At 43.4% G+C, this 17,446-nt stretch overlaps 1 protein-coding gene across 7 annotated transcripts in view; it reads left to right on the top strand.

Annotated features, from left to right (window-relative positions):
* CHRDL1 (chordin like 1) overlaps nt 1–17,446 on the top strand; it is a 117,738-nt gene that overhangs the window by 87,349 nt on the left and 12,943 nt on the right. For 4 of the 7 annotated variants that reach the window (XM_007100818.3, XM_007100821.4, XM_007100819.4 and 1 more), the window contains exons 7-9: nt 4,829–4,896; nt 11,196–11,364; nt 15,029–15,238. In XM_007100818.3, the coding sequence (XP_007100880.2) occupies nt 4,829–4,896; nt 11,196–11,364; nt 15,029–15,238 (447 nt within the window). The remainder of the gene's footprint in view (nt 1–4,828; nt 4,897–11,195; nt 11,365–15,028; nt 15,239–17,446) is intronic. The other 3 variants (XM_024128162.2, XM_007100822.4, XM_028482607.2) reach the window with 1 other exon arrangement.

Below are 17,446 nucleotides of genomic sequence, written 5' to 3'. Positions count from 1 at the left end.
CCGTGTCCCCCGCATCGGCAGGCGGACTCTCAACCACTGCGCCACCAGGGAAGCCCTGGACTATTAAGTATTTAAAGATACTCTTTAAAAGCCCTTTTAAGACTCTAGGGTCTAAATGCAATAAATTGAACTTCTTAGAAGGTCATGCTGAATAAACATTTCATGTCAATACCAATCATTAAATCTACATTTAAAAAGGGCATTTGATGAGGAGAGTTATTCTGTCATTTTTCTTTTGTTATTTGTTCTCTTTCGGCTACTTCGATCAGGCTTGAAACCACACACTATAGCATTTACATTTTGTTTTGCCATTTTGCTGGCAAATCTTTTCTGGTTTCAAATCTTCTCTCTGGTCCCACATTTTCATTTGGCTCAGGATATAGCTTAGACCCACCACTGCCAGCTAAAACGGAATAAGTAAATCCAAGTCCATACCCACTCAGTCACTGTCGAGGGCAGCGCCATTCCCCAGCTCTCCAGATTGCAACCCTAGAGTCATTTTATGCTTTCTCTTTTGCCTTCCTCCTCCTTTATCAAATATTCTATCACGGTCTTATCATTTTCTTGTTATCTGCAGTAGTGTGATTCACCCCTTCTTCTTCATCTAGATTCTCATGGCCTATCACATGTTACTACAATAGTTTCCTGGTTGGCCTCCCAGACTGCACTTACTCCCCAACCAGTCAGCACTCCCTTGCCGGGATAAGCTTCCACAAATATCATTTATACCATAGGCACCTCTACCTAAAAATTGGTAACGGGATCAAATATGAATTCTTCAGCCTCTTTCGAAGTCCATACAGGAATTATTTACCACCCTGTTATCTCAACAACCTGTCCCCTTCCCTTGCTCCCTCCCACCCTCCTTCCTTTCCTTTCTATCTCTCCACCAGCCCCCTTTCTCTTGTTTCACTTCTGAAGTTTCCACTCAAGCCACACCTTGCTTGCTGTGTCCACTATGTGACTTGCTATTTCCAAAGCTCTGGTCCTTTGCAAATGCCGTTCCCTCCAGTTGGCGATACCTTCTGCCCATATGACTGTTTATACCCTGCAGTATCTGCTTCTAAAAACATGACTTAACAATTCTTTGGGGATGCTTTCCACGATTACATCTGACTGCTCACTCCACACATTCAATATCTCCTAAGCATGTATATTCCATTTGTGTTTCCAGTTGCTACTCTGTGTGTGTTTTTTTTAGGCTCTTTTCTATATTGATTTCCTGTCACCTCCAAACAGGTTGTAAATGTCTTGAGGGCAAGGGTCCAGCCCTGATTTCTCTTCTCCTTCTGCCTTAGTATCAGATTTTCCACCCGAGAAGTGTTCAATGTATGTTAACTGACTTTTGGACATTATTATTTTCTTTTAAAAAAATTTTATTGAAGTGTAGTTGATTTACAATGTTGTGTTAATTTCTGCTGTGCAGCAAAGCAATTCAGTTTTATATATATATATATATATATATATATATTCTTTTTCATACTCCTTTCCATTATGGTTTATCACAGGATATTGAATATGGTTCCCTGTGCTATACAGTAGGACCTTGTTGTTTATCCATCCTGTGTATACTGTTTTGCATCTGCTAATCCCAAACTCCCAATCTTTCCCTCCCCCACCTCACCTCCCTCTTGGCAACCACAAGTCTGTTCTCTATGTCTGTGAGTCTGTTTCTGTTTCATGTTGTATTTTAGGTTCCACATATAAGTGATATCATATGGTATTTGTCTAGACTTCTGTTTCTGACTTACTTCGCTTAGTATGATAATCTCTAGGTCCATCCATGTTGCTGCAAATTTCCTTCTTTTTATGGCTGAGTAATATTCCATTGTATTTATGTACCACATCTTCTTTATCCATTCATCTGTTGATGGACATTTAGGTTGTTTCCATGTCTTGGCTATTGTAAATAGTCCGGCTCTGAACATTGGGGTGCATGTGTCTTTTCGAATTATAGTTTTGTCTGGGTATATACCCAGAAGTGGGATTGCTAGATCATATGGCAACTCTATTTTTAGCTTTTTGAGGAACCTCCATACTGTTCTCCATAGTGGCTACACCAATTTACATTCCCCATCAACAGTGTAAGAGGGTTCCCTTTTCTCCACACCCTCTCTAACATTTAGTATTTGTGGACTTTTTTAATGATGGCCATTATGACTTGGGCATTATTTTTTGACATAAAGGTGAAAGCATCTTCACTCTTACAAAGTTAGTCAGGGTTTCCAGATAGTCTGAGTGTAATCTTTGTCTACCATCTTTTTTTTTAACATCTTTATTGGAGTATAATTGCTTTACAATGGTGTGTTAGTTTCTGCTTTATAACAAAGTGAATCAGTTATACATATACATATGTTCGCATATCTCTTCCCTCTTGCGTCTCCTTCCCTCCCACCAAGGAATAACCAGGAAGAGGCAAGAATGCTATTGGCTAAGTACTTAATTCTGTATTTTTTACTGAAGTTCAACTCAGTACATATACTGAGCACCTGATGTGTACCCAGATCACTGACCCCCCCCACCCCAGAGTTTCTGACTTACTAGGTATGGGGTGGGGTCCAAAATTTTGCATTTCTAACAAGTTCCCAATTTATGCTGATGTTGCTGGTCCGGAGACCACACTTTGAGAACCAGTGAGGTAGGTGACACAGAGGGAGGTCTAAGACATGGTCCTTGGTTTCAAGGGATTTACAGTCTCTTTAGGGAGACAAGGCAGGCTCAAGAAACATTTAACAGAAGAAAATATTGTAAACTGTTTTAGTATTCATTCATTCAAGAAGTTTTGAATAAGTACTGACTATGCGCCCAGCACTGTTCTAGGTGCTGCGGGTTACATCAGTGAACATGACAGACAAAAATCCTCGTTCTCATAGGAGAATTCTAGTGGGAGAAAGCAGACAACAAATAAAATATATAAACTGTAAGATACTGTTGAGTCCTAAGATCAAAAAGCAAAGAGGGGGGATAAGAAGTATCAGAGGGGATTTGAAATTTTAGATAGGTGATAAGAGAAGGCCTCCCAATTCTATCATTTGATGAGTATTTATTGAGTGACTATTATGTGTCAGGCACCGTTATAGATCATGGTGATACAGCCATTAATAACACAAATAATAAACCCTGCTCTTATAGAATAGACATACTTATTTGGGAGCCAGGAAAACTGAGATTTGGGTTGTAAGCTCTCATCAACTCGCTATGTGAGTAAATGGCTCCTTGCTCTCTCTGAGCCTTGGTTTCTCCACCTGTTACATGGAACAGTTGGACAAAATTATGCCTGAAGTCCTATACATCTCTAAGGCTACAGAATGCTAAGTCCTTTAGGCAATCAGAAATATGTGAGAGAACTTGAGGAAGCCTTTGTAGAGGAGGAAAACCTTCATGGTTTTTATAGTCATACAGGAGCTATGGAGTGTGGGAGCTGGGAAAGTAATTTCAGAAGAAAAATAACATGAGCAAAAACATGGAACCAAGAATGGGGGCCACAGTTTCAATGAAGAGTAAAGAGGTCAAAGGGTTCCCATTGTAGAGTAGCTAAGATATTTGGGTCGGAGGTAGGTGCTCAGTAAAGATGAGGTGGGGGCTGATTAAATAGAGAGTCTTAGATGGGGACTCACTGAGGGTTTTTTTGATCAGGAAATGATACGATTATATAATCAAAGTGGTGTTTTAGGAAGATGAATGTAGCAATCATAGTTAAATCTTCAAAATTCATAATTTTTTCCATAAGATGATCTTTGAGTCATGGAGGTTAAAGCCATGCTATGTTTTATGTCGCTACCCGATGATAATATTGGTATCAAATTAATCTTGAGGTCTTTTTCCAGCCCTAAACCAGTAACAGTACTTGAACCAGTAACACATTACTAGTTAGAGTTAGGTTTTGAAAGCTTGGGAGATGAATTAGAATAGAAAATTCTTAATGTTTATACATTTTTGTATTTCGTGTTATCCCATGAAATATATGGTTGAATAGATATTGGGTTATCCTCAACCAGCTACACACACACACACACACACACACACACACACACACATAAATAGTACTCATTTAGAGTGGTGCAAATATCTCTAAGACTGAGCTCTTCCCATCTGCTTGTTTGGTCATAGATAATACAAGGCAGTATTTTTGGAGATTATCCTCTTATTTTTTATCTTTAATCAGCTGAGGAATATCCATATCTGTTGTGAGTTTGCTTTTCTCAAGGCTGAAAGTGAAATCTTCCCCCTAAAAGCAGTTAGTCTGGAAGACAGCAATGATAGGGAGATGCGCTGTTCAAAAAGTGGGTTGTGGAGACCCAGAGAAAGGTGTCTCAGGCAAAAAGAGAAGATATGGGTTATGTAAACACTCTAACCACAGCAAGTTTTACCTTAACTTTCAGATCAAGTCATAACTTCTCAGAGGCGTAATGGTGAATTTAACAAACCATGACAGACCAAATCCTCAAAACTCACTTTTGAAGGGTAGTTTAAGCACAAGTTGAATATGACCTATAAAAGACTTAACTATCTTCAGAATAAAATAAGCAAATGTGACAATGATGGCTATATTACAGTGGAAAGTGATTATTTTCCCTTTTATTTTCCAAATTCTGTGTAATATTGCTGGATGGTCTGTTTTAGAAAGTGGCAACTTTCTTCGGAGTTGTCTTGAAAAATGAGGCACACCCAGGGAGAAATCTTTCAACATTGCTGCTTGAAGGACAGCCACAAAAGCTAAAATGTGTAAAGAACGTTGGGATCATAGAACCCCAAATGTTACTGGGTCACAGGTTAATATTTTCCCCTTCTAGGTATGTATAATTCTTTATTTCTTTTTAATAAACAGGGGATGGAGAATTGTCGTGGGAACATTCTGATGGTGATATCTTCAGGCAGCCTGCCAACAGAGAAGCAGTAAGTATGAATAGCTCAAATAATTCAATACTTCACAGCATCAGGCCAGACTTCCCTCCCTCCATGGGTACTGTCCCAGCAATGCCATAAAAGGGCCCATCTCTAACACCATTTTTCTTCCCTTTCCTCAGAAGTGTGAATGCCATCATCACCCACCTGGAACCATTTAAGTGCATTGTATAATTGGTAACCGAGGCCAGGACATGAACATGAAGAAATCATAGCCCAGCCCTTAGGCACCCTTCATCTAGATTAGAAGTTGGTACCCTTTTGGGATGACTTGCCAAATCTTTGTCTTCTGTAAGGAAGGCAAGTCACCACCCCCAGCCTCAACAGTGAGGACCTTCTGTGGGATCGTAAGGTAGGTCAGCCCATCCTTTGGGCACAGGTACCTTGGACATGTCCATAGAAACCTCCCCTAAGCCTTAGGCTCTCAGTCATACAGCTGGAAGAAAGGAAAGGTAGCGACCAGATTCCCTTTCTCAACCTGCAACATCTTCTCATTTCTATTCTTGGTGCTAATCTCAGAATAAGCCTTACGAGTGGGCATCTCTCTATGTATAGTAGTAGTGTCTCTTATTCCTTTATATTTTGAAGTAATTAACAAAAGAGAATCCCTCCAAGAAATATGTGTCGAAGTAGAGCAACACTTCAAATCTCTAAAAATCAGAAAAGAAGATGTTCCGGTTCAAAGGATCTATCGTATTAAAGGACTTTATATGAGTCCATATGGGATTGTATGAAATCATGAGTGTGAAACTTTTGAAAGTGGTAAAACACTATAGAATTTAAAGAATCTTTCATCCAATAAAAAAAGTTTACAAAATGTACCAAGGCATTCGTTGCAAATAAATGGGTATTCATCATACCCTCATACAAAAGAAGTATACAGAGCATTCAATGTAGAATTATTTTCATAAAAGCAAGACAAATGGAGACAACCTAAATGCTATCTAGAGGGGTTTGGTTAAACACACCCAATCTATAGGACACCATACATTTGTTAAAAAGAATGTGGTACGTCAAAATGTAGTAAAGTGGAGGGATCGCCAAGATATAGTATGTAAACAAAACAAGGTGCTGGTTACAATTTATACTATCATTTCCTTATGAAAAAATTGTGTGTACATGTGAGTAAATGCATATGAAAAGATCTAGAAGGTCACATACCAATATATTAATTGTGATACTCTCAGAGGGGTGCAAGTGGGCAGGAGGAAAGGTAACGTTTGATTTTTTATTTTGTATCTTATGTATTATTTGATATTTTTCAATGAGCATGAATTAGTTTTGTAATAAATCAAATTTAAATGATTTTTAAAACCTTGGAAATTAGTTCTCAACACACATTGGATATTAGGGCAAGAGTCTATGGAATTATAGGCCAGGCCCAAGAATCATGAGGGTATGGAAGAAGGTGTTGATCCAGGACCTAATAAAATGATCAGTACCAACATCACAGTGTGGCTAAGGCCATTACATGTGCCACTTCTGACCTGCATGCCCCCAGCTTGCCAACACCCTCAGCAAGGAGATGAAAGGATTTGTATTTGTTTTATTGTCAAGTCATATTCTTTTCTAGACATTCTTGTTTCCAAATGAATGGAGAAGGATTTGTGAATGGAGTGGAGAATAATACTCTGGATATCTCAAAAAAGCAGCACTCCTGCAAGAGAGCATGGGCTTCCCAGTTTGTGGGTTAACATAGACCCCGAGGAAAGACTTTCTCCATCCAGCAGTGTGTCTGCTTTATACTAAGTGAGATTCCTTCCAGATCCTGACGGGAGATGATGTCAGTCTCCCTGTTCTGTGTTGTGAATTTCCTCTTTTCCTCAGCCCCAATTTTTTTCTTTTTTAATCATGGTAGGAAGTCGAGAGGGGCTAAATTAGTAGCTGTCAACCAGATGTCATTCTAAGCCAAAGTTAGGTCTCAGTCACCTTAAGCTGGGTGCCTTAGCCCCCAACACTAAGCACTATGGCCCCCTCAGTGGTCTTGCTGGTAATGCCATTAATTAGTCTTTCTTCTTGACTTTTTCTCATGCTGCCCCCACCTCCATCATTGTCTTTCAGCCTCACTGTTCTTCCTAAACTGCTGGTCATAGGGCTGGACTTAATGTGATACTTCCCGTAGCAAAAGAGGTCAGATATAGAAGGCAGGGCCTTGAAAGAGTTATAGATTTTCAAAGCAGTTCAAGACTTATCTTTAGAAATGAACATTTGTGCCTGGTAGGCCAAAATGTCCAGATGGTTCCACTTTATTATAAATAAATATTTTCCTTTGTTCTACAAGGGATAGATATTGCGGGATATGATTTAAATAATAAATAGCATCTGTAGTAACAGAAAAGTATGTACCTGGCACATAGTTGGCACCCAATAAATATGTGTTGAATGAATGGGCGTGGAAGGCAGAGTGAAATGTATGTGTGTGTGTTGCAAAGGCAGGGGGTGGGGGGGCTTTTCCTTAATGTTAATGCATAGGACTTTGTCCCAAATCAGAGAGAAATTCTTCAAACTTATTAGAAGGTAGGAGAATCCCTTCTGAATAGCATTTGCAGGCCCAACTTTCCACATGGGAGAAAAAAACACATTTCTGGTTCAGTAGAGTGTCCCTTTTAGTAGACTGTTCCTATTCCTAGGGAACCATCACAACCTCGGGTCAACAGAAACACAGCTGATTGGTTTATTTTGCCACGTGGGCTCAAAACCATCAGTTTAACCAAGTTTTACGAAGTGCACAAAAAGGAGAACCAGTGGTTTAATGATGACTCCTTTGTAAAAACCTGAAATGGTTTCTGTTTGATTTCCAGATCATAACTTCATATGAACTGGTCCCTGTACCGTCGGGGGAAGTGTGGGGGGGGGGGGCGGGGGGGAGGGATGTGAGGAGAGAGAAGTAGGCACAGAGTGGAAAGCCAAAACATGAAAGCAAGCATAATTTTGTTTTGGACGACAGCCAAACTCCGATTTTGCCCCCAATAGATTACTCAGAGATTTACCATTAGAAAAGTGAAAGAATTTGGCATAGAAACAATATGAAACACATAAAAATCCATGTCTCATTCACATTTTCAGAACAATGCTCTGGATAGGAAACTGGCCTAAGTGTCTCCCAGACAGGCATAGTCCTAGGTTACTCATGACTAAGGTGTAATGTGCTTATGGCTGTGTGGATTAGAATGAATTCTGAAGACATTTTTTAAATTAAACTTTTAATTTTGTGAGTAAATGTAGATTCACTTGCAACTGTAAGAGAGAACACAGAGAGATGGCGTGTACCCTTTACCCAGTTTCCCCCAGTGGTAACATCTTGCAAAACTGTAGCACAGGATCAGAACGAGGAAGGCACTTCTGAGGCCATTTCTAAACTTTCATGTTTTCCCGTTTCTGCCGATAAAACCCTTACATCTTAGACCTCAGAACAAGTAAAGAAGAAACTCCTGGGTAACTTCTTCAATGGCGGAGATTTTCCGACACCAGGAAAGAACTGTGTCACAGCCATCTCAGAAGCCTGAGATATTTGTCAGTCCTTCAAGTCAGTAAATCAAATAATATCAAAATATTGAGCAGAAGAAAATAAAGCCTAGACATATGATCGCTTCTACCTAACTGGTTTTGACCTGCTCTCTCAAACAGCCTATTCACAGCTGGTTTTAAAGATAAGCTCCAATTTCACTTACAACTCCAAGGCGTTAATGCCTTTTTCTCCTTCGCTATAAGTTCCAAGGTCAGAACGGCCCCTGGTAAGCCTCTTTCATTTGTTCAGGGGAGCGACTCTGAAAGAGCCATTACGCCTAAATCAAAATCACACATCACCACCCCAACCCCGGGGCCGAAACAGAAGATCCTTTATGTCAGTTATTCTCCACCTTGGCTTCAAATTAGGGTCCCCTGAGGAGTATATAAAAATCCTGATGCCCAGGCCTTAACCCAGACCGATTCCATCGGAATCCCTGGGGGTGGGATTAGTGTTTTTACGGCTCCCCAGGTGATTCTGTGTGCAGCCGAGATGGAGCCCAGTGGCATGTGTGACTGTGAACACTGTAGCAGACTTCTATACGGGAGATAATTTTTCTTTGGAGCAGCTTTTAAGCAAATGTTTGGGGATCCCTGAGCTTAAGCAGATGTGATCTCTCCCACGTCGTCCTCCTCTTCCTCTCTCCTTTCCCGCTCTCCCACTCTCCTGCCGTCTCCAAAAGCTCAACTATCACTCTCACCCCAAACAAAACCCCTCTTCTTCTTGGCCTCAGTTTCTCCTCTGTCTGTAAAATAAAAGACTTAGATGAGGTTTGGGGAGGGCTGGGTTGGCCTCTGATCAAAAGCCCTGTGTTCCTTTTGTGTGTGTCTTGAATCATTTTTCTCCCCTTATCATATGTCCAGGATCAGAGTCCCCGGTACCGAAGAACAGCTTTTCAATTCGTGTTCACCCTCATGAATCAGAGAACTCCTTGTACTTGCAGCTTATCCTGGGTCAGCGACCTTCCCTTTCAAATTCTAGCCCCGTCGAACCCCCTCCTTTCAGCATCAGTAGGACACCCACCAGCCAAACTGTCCTCTCTGTGTTCCTTTGGCAAAACTTTGCCAAACTCCAGAAAGGACAGAACAATCTGTAATGGCCTTTGTGGAATGTGAGTGATTGTGGCAGAAAGAGACATATGAGCCATTGTGGGAATGAAAAATATTTGCGCTGAGAATCCTGTCTGTGCGCATGATAATAAATTGATGCAAACTCTTATTTGTGTGAGTTTTTATAGCAATGCACCAGCATGGGCTCTTCTTAGATATAGGATAATATTCTCTTTCTCTTACTCCAGCTCCTGTGCGCTCTCGCCTTCTCTCACCCATGCCTCCCCATCCCCTAACCAGGAGAGTAATAATAATTCCCAAAGCTAAGTTTGCAACATGTGTGTCTATGGAACATAACTAAAATAAATGTTTTAGGGGATGGTGGGGTCAGGGGATCCCATAACTACCTTCTCAATGTTCCTTGCTATTTCTGTCACTGAACATAAGGATATTCCTTTGTAATTGCCTGCCAAAGCTTCTTTCGTGGGACCCACCCCCTTCCCTTACCCCTGACAATTACCCCTAAAACACAGTGTTATTGGGCTTTAAGCCTTAAGGTTCTATTCTTCATCCGTTCCATCCTCCTCTAACGCCAGTCTACTTCATCTCCTGGGCGAGGGGTGGGTAGCAGAATAGTGGGCTCCTCGTGTGTCTTGAACCCTTGCTGAAAGAGCAATGATGGGGTTGTCTGCACTACAAGACTCTAAACTTTCATGAGGGACCGCAGCTTTCCTTTGTCCATTCAACAAGGCTTTGATGAGCACCTTCTAGATGCTGGACACTGTGCTAGGCACTGGAGATACAGCAGTGAACACAACAAAAGTCCTCACCTCTGTGGAGCTGACATTCTAGTGCCATCCTGCACAGTCCATCCTTCTGTCTATAAAACGTCTGGGGTATCTGTGCCCTGCTCTGTGCCCTCATGCCGTTGCCTGCGTTTGGAGTCTCAGTATCTGTTATCCAGACCAGACTCGCCTCCCACCTCTTCCTCCTATCCAGTTCACCGTACACACTGTCAGGGCTCAATGCTTTTGAAACAGAGTTCTGATTTTTTTTGCATACTTAAAAAAAAAATAAATCCCTGAAAGGCTTCTACACCCTCACCTCTGTTGCCTACCAAATAAAGTCCTCGCCCCTTATCCTGTCCTCCATGATCTGGCTCTAACCCACTTTTGGAATGTTATCCTTCGGCTGTTCCCTTTTATGGACTCTATGTTCTCTGCTACACCTTCTCAACTTGGAAATCGCTGCCTGGAATATTCCTCACCAAGTCTGCCTGTAAAAAGACTACTCATGCTTCATGGCCCAGGGCACAAACCCTCCCCAACTAGAAGCTCTCTGTCTCGTCCTAATTTGCACAGCATTTTATCCTTCTTCTGTGGCCTCTATCACACTCTGCATTGCCTTGCAGGTGACTATGTAAATTCTTAAACCTGAAGGTGAGATTCTTGGGAGCAGGAAAGATACTTTACCCTTTTGGGCTATTTTTCTCCCTCAGGAGCTTGTCTGTGAATCTAGTCCAGTCCCCTGCCAGAAGAGAGAGAAATCTCGGCATGCTGCCAGCGCTCTTCTTCCGCCACGTCCCAATTTCTCTGTTGGTTTCAGTGGACATGCGGTTAAGATCAGAGCTCATCACTAAAAAACGATCAAACAGCTTCTAAGGGAGCTAAGTCCATCTCAGTCTTCTCATTGGTAGATTCGGGGGGCTGAATTTGTCCTTTGTCATTTCACAGAGACATTCTTACCACCGATCGCACTATGATCCCCCACCAAGCCGACAGGCTGGAGGTCTGCCCCGCTTTCCCGGGGCCAGAAGTCACCGGGGAGCGCTCATGGATTCGCAGCAAGCGTCGGGAACCATCGTGCAGATCGTCATCAATAACAAACACAAGCATGGCCAGGGTAAGGGACGTGCTTCTTTGGTACTGCACCCTGTCGGGGCTTCAGCAGCCCTGGTCTTTGGAGAGCTGGGAAAGGACCCTTTCTCCCTTCCATATCAGACATTCCCATCCCATGTGGATCACTCACCATCCGGTCTACCAAGCAAGTGTGGACAAGTGACTCCAGAGGACTGTTAGGACTTTCCTAAATACAGTCCAAAGACCATAGTTTATATGTCAGGAGTAGCTGTCCTTATTAAGGACCAAAGGTGAGAAAGCAGTGAACCTGATGCACCCTCCAGCATTTTCTCCGTTGCCTCTGGGGGTTGAAGGTCATTTGGGAAAGTTTGCTGGGGCTTTAACAGAATGAAAGGTGGTTTGTTTTCCAGCAGGACACCCAATATTCAGAGGTAGTCGGCTCTAAACGCCTCTAAAGCTCTCATCTGAACCGTAGAGAGAGCAATTCTCACCCCTCATTGCCCGAGCTTCTCCTGGCGCTCTTGTTAAAGGCACTTATTCCATGCTCCCCACCCAGAGATTCTAATTCATAGGAGGAGATTATGCTTAGAAGTGAGTAATCCAGTGAGAAATCCAGAAACCTCCTGGCTGCTCAGGTTAGTACCACCGTGCAGCCCACTCGGCCAAGCACACACGTCCACGGCCCGTTCTTTCCTGCACAGAGTTCTCCAGCCACCGCCATGCACCCCACCCCCGCCGCCTCCCGGCCAGTAGCGGGGGGCGGGGGGTGGGGGGGGAGAAATTCGATCAAACAATTGACTGCTTCTTACTCCTTTAGGCATCCTGTCAACCAGCTCTTCAGAGCAAAAGCTCAGCTGGTTCCTTTTTATGAAACCACAAACATGTTTTGTTTCCTTTAAAGGAAAAACAAATCAAAGGCAGTTCTCTGAATGGGTTAAAAGTAATAAATTATTAAACCAAATGATTGAATAACATGGGTGAAAAACAATCCGTTACAAAGAACTCCTACTATAAATCTCAACAAAGCTGGTCAGGCCAAAGCTAGTTGATCACATCTGTTACTAGTTAGATGTAAATTTCAGATTACAGATAAAAAAATTAAATTGCTTTTGAAACTAACAGGCTTAAGAAAAGAACATTCAAAATAAAACTCTTAATAAAAAATGGTGAGGTATTGGAAGAATTGGAAATATTTACTATTGATCTGGGTTTGATTTGAAATTTATTATTTTTAAATTCCAAGGCATTCTGATATGAATTTATGAAATGAGGAGGAGGAGTTAGGTAAAGATGCAGTTTGATTTTCAATCCTAAATTGCCTTCAATAGATTCCATTTGCTCTGAAAGTATTTTAAAGCCTTAAAAAATGTGTGGGGAAATGGTCTTTGAAAATCCTAAATCCCATAATTTCCACAGGCCTCTTCATTTTCAGGGCAGAGGCTCATCCCTTGATTTCTCCATGTCCTACAAAAGCCCCAGCTGGTTTACATTTATTCATTGACCCCATTGATTTGGATGCAGCCGTTCTCTCCTGACCTTTCTCTACTATAGCTCATTGGGGAGTCACTTGTCCCTATCTCCAACTCCCAACGCCCCAGCTGGATGATTGAAATCATCTTGAGAATTTGTTGGTGGGGAGAAGGCTGTGTTTCCCCCTAGAGAGTTGATCTCACCCTATTGCACTTCAGAGTGTAGGCTCTTACCCAGTCTGGATTATTCCCTTAGTCCAAATGTTTAGGGGAGAGGGGTCCTGCCTGCCCCGCTCCTTAGCCCTCCTGCTAACAATGTGTTCCTCTGAGATACATCTACTTTGTCCCTTGCTAGAGTTCAAGAGGAGGATCAGTAGGACCCCACCATTCTTGGTTTTTTTTTTTTTTTTTTTTTTTTTTTCGGTATGCGGGCCTCTCACTGTTGTGGCCTCTCCCGTTGCGGAGCACAGGCTCCGGACGCGCAGGCTCAGCGGCCATGGCCCACGGCCCAGCCGCCCTGCGGCATGTGGGCTCCTCCCGGACCGGGGCACGAACCCGTGTCCCCTGCATCGGCAGGCGGACTCCCAACCACTGCGCCACCAGGGAAGCCCGACCCCACCATTCTTAACTTGAGTCCGGCCTAAACTTTCTTGAAGCAGAGTCTGCACCCACATGATCTCGTTGTCTAGAAGGGTGTGTCACCGTCTGGGGAGGAGAGAAAAGAGGGGTTGGCGGGAGAGAGAACAACACATCGGGTCCATCTTGTCCTGTGATTCCATCAACAGTTTAGATTTCAAGCCCCTATTCTATCTCTCTCACTGTACGATTAGGAGCTTCTCTGGCTTAGGTTCATGGAAATCTTTACATGGATTGACCTGTTAGAGTGCCTAGTACTCTAGCAGCTCTTGCAAAGGACAGGAAAAGGCAGCCGACATCGTCCATATTTCTTAATGTGACCCAGTGGATTTGATGAGAGAAATAGCCCAATGATTCATCCTTCTGAGGCCATTGTCTTGCAGCCAAATCAGTCAGTTCTTAAGAAACGCCCCAAGTGGGGCTATTTTTCCTACCCTCGCCCCGCCTTAAGTGATACAACCCACCCTAGAGATGTTGTTGATTGGGATGCCGACAGGTCTCCCTGGGTATGATGAGGTGATGGGAATAATGAGAAACACACCCAGTCCCCGTCATGGCTGGAAATCTCCAGAATGTCTCAGCATCTTCAGAAAAGAGAGGACTCATTCTCAGACCTCCCTATTTGCGGCTCTGTGCAGGTCTTATACTGGAGCTTCGCTCCGTGCCTTAGAGTCAAAGCCGGATATGTTTTGGTTGGTTTGCACTGAAGGATGTTCCTGTGACTCCTTCCCTTCATAGCCCCCTCAGCCTGCAGCCCAGATGCTTGCTCTTGCAAACCTCCCCCTGCCCCAGAAAACATGGAGCCGGTGACTTCTCTTCCACTCAACAAATGTGAGACCACCAAAGGGTATCTCGAGAGCAGTCAAGATTCACTGTAGCCAAATCTCTACAGCTACTATGAGGATACAGGACATTGCCAGAAGATTAGAGGTGTAAAAGGCTACATTTCACCACTTACCCGGGAGGGGTGGGTCCTTTCCTTCTCAATCTTGTCTCAGCACCTTCCTTCCCACTCCAGAGAGTAAGCCAGCACCACTGAGCTCCGTACCTTTCTGTGTTAGTAGATCAGATTCTCATAGCATTTGACATTCTGAATGGATTTGCCTCAGGATCTGGAAAAACTTGGCCCTTTGAGAAGACCAGTAGTTTTTGCATCTGGTCTCCCTGGACAGCAAACCTTCCCGGGAGATTTTCATGCCTAGAAGCACATCCACTTGGGCCGTCCCAATCCTCTATGGAACTACAGGTCTGAACACTACATTCTAGCAGAGGTTCCTTATCAGACACCCTGGACAGCTAGGGCTCTGCTTTCATGCATCCATTCATTCCTCCATTTAAAACATACTATTTGATGGCCTACTATGTGTCAGGCCCTTGTGGGCATCCAGAGGCCTCTGTTGAAGATCCTGAATAGTTGCTGACAGGAGAGCAAAGGCACAAGCTGTTTTTTGGTTACAGAGGCTGCTCTATAAACACATCTCCACGGGCACAACACAGACAAAGGATGCTTGATGTCTTAAGGGGTTCAGGGCTTGGGCTCTGAGCACCGGGGCCCATTTCAGCTCCCTAGCCTTTAATTTCCAGTCCTGTGTTCTCTTCCAGTGTGTGTTTCCAATGGAAAGACCTATTCCCACGGCGAGTCCTGGCACCCAAACCTCCGGGCATTTGGCATCGTGGAGTGTGTGCTGTGCACCTGTAATGTCACCAAGCAAGAGTGCAAGAAAATCCACTGCCCCAGTCGATACCCCTGCAAGTATCCTCAAAAAATAGATGGAAAGTGCTGCAAGGTGTGTCCAGGTAAAAAGGCAAAAGGTGCGTTGGTTGGAAGCCCTGCCTTTGGTTGACTGAGATCCCCACATAGTCATTCTCAATGTTCTTTGAGTATCAGAAACATGACTACAACCTGCCGTATAATTGTAATGGTAATAGTTCTACTAATAACTGACAACAAGCTACGTTTGCTCCTCTCTTGAAGGGCTGATAAGATGGTTGCTTGGAAGAAAGTGACTTCTCAGAAACAGGCTGGGGATTTGCTTGTGTCTCCCACACCTTTGGTCCCATGTAGCCCTAAGGGCCGAACTTAAGCCTTGCTTTTCTAAATAGTAGAGAAATTAGGTTATCGTGATTATTAGGAAGGACAATAGCACCCTTTCTTTACATCACCGTTTAACTCATCAAAGCACAATCACCTTCATTTTCTCTTTCAGATAGGACTAGAGACAGGTGAGGCATAGTGGAAGGAGAGTGGGTTCTGGTCCTAATAACTAACTTGCTGGGTGACCTTGGAAATGTGCCAGATCTTCTCTAGGCTGCATCATCCTCATCTATACAATGAAAAGTTTGGAATAGTTAATATCTAAGCTTCCTTCCGATTCGAAAATCCTATAATGATATTATCATTTCTCTACTAAAGACAAGAAAACGGAGGTGTATGAAGTGAAGTGACTTGCCCAGAGTCACAGAAATAGATAATAAAACCAAGGTTTGGAACCCGGGTCACTTCCAGCCCATTGTTTTTTTCAGGCCAGCAGAAAATGTTGACTGATAAAAAAAAAAAAAAGGCAAATCAGTTACTTAAATGTTAGTTTTGACACACGAGCTAGAGAAAAATACAGTCCGTAGTATTGGGGTGACAGAGTACTGGATTGATAATTAAGCATTCTAGCCCTGGCTCTGCCACTGGTTGCCTGTGTGACCTAGAACAAGTCACTTCACCTCTCTGAGCCTCAGTTTCCTTCTCTGCAAAACGAGAGGGTTAGAGTAGATTTCTTAGGGTCTTTCCAGCTCTAACATTCTAGGACTGAATGAATTAATCACTTCCAGGCACATGAGTTTATCATTTCTTATATCTACCTGCAAAGCACTGTTGTAAACACAGATGAAAAACCAAATGTTTTTAGGGACTTCCCTGGTGGTCCAGTGGTTAAGACTCCACGCTCCCAAGGCAGGGGCCCCGGGTTCGATCCCTGGTCAGGGAACTAGATCCCGAGTGCTACAACTAAGACCCAGCACAGCCAAATAAATAAATATTTAAAAAAAAAAATTTTTTTTTCTTTTGTGGTACGCGGACCCCTCACCGCTGTGGCCTCTCCCGCCGCGGAGCACAGGCTCCGGACACACAGGCTCAGCGGACCCAGCACAGCCAAATAAATAAATATTTAAAAAAAAAATTCTTTTTTCTTTTGTGGTACGCGGGCCCCTCACCGCTGTGGCCTCTCCCGCCGCGGAGCACAGGCTCCGGACACACAGGCTCAGCGGCCACGGCTCACGGGCCCCGCCGCTCCCGCGGCATGTGGGATCTTCCTGGACCGGGGCACGAACCCGCGTCCCCTGCATCAGCAGGCGGACTCCCAACCACTGCGCCACCAGGGAAGCCCCCCAAAAAATGTTTTTAAGTGTAGGCAGAGAGCTAAATCATTTATTCAATTTAAGCAATTCCTCATGAGTAGCAGACAGACATGAACTTTGTCAGTGTATTCAGTATATATGTATTTTGAGCATCTTCATGTAGGCCAATGGTTCCCAAACTTCTCTGCACATTGGAATCCCCCAGAGAGCTTCTAAAAATACCTGTCTCTTGGACCAACAACTGAGGACTAGACAGGCCCGGGGGTGAGTAGGCCGTCAGTGTGGCTGGACCACCAAGGACCAGAGGGCAGTGTGGAAGGATGCCAGGACGGACAGAGGACGGAAACTAGGACCAGGTGGTCTCTTCTGCTAAAAACAAGACAACAGGCCCAACATGGAGTCAATTTTGCTAAGCCCCATGTCACCAAATTGAGACAATTAATTTTCACTCTCCCAGAAATGAAATCCTACACCAGTCAATCAGGAGTCACCTGATCAGCACTAGTGAGGTCGCCTGCCTGATAGACCCATGCCATCCCTTAAAGGAAAGTGCCCTGGCAATAACCAATCCGCTTTTTTTCCAAATATAACTTCCTTGTTCCTGTTCCCTTCTGCCTGTAAAAGTCTTTCATTTTGTACAGCTCCTTGGAGCTCCTTTCTATCTGTTAGACT

Source organism: Physeter macrocephalus, chromosome 21, assembly GCF_002837175.3.
Source record: "Physeter macrocephalus isolate SW-GA chromosome 21, ASM283717v5, whole genome shotgun sequence".
NCBI classification, from domain to species: domain Eukaryota; kingdom Metazoa; phylum Chordata; class Mammalia; order Artiodactyla; family Physeteridae; genus Physeter; species Physeter macrocephalus.
This window is presented reverse-complemented; position numbering and strand designations above follow the sequence as displayed.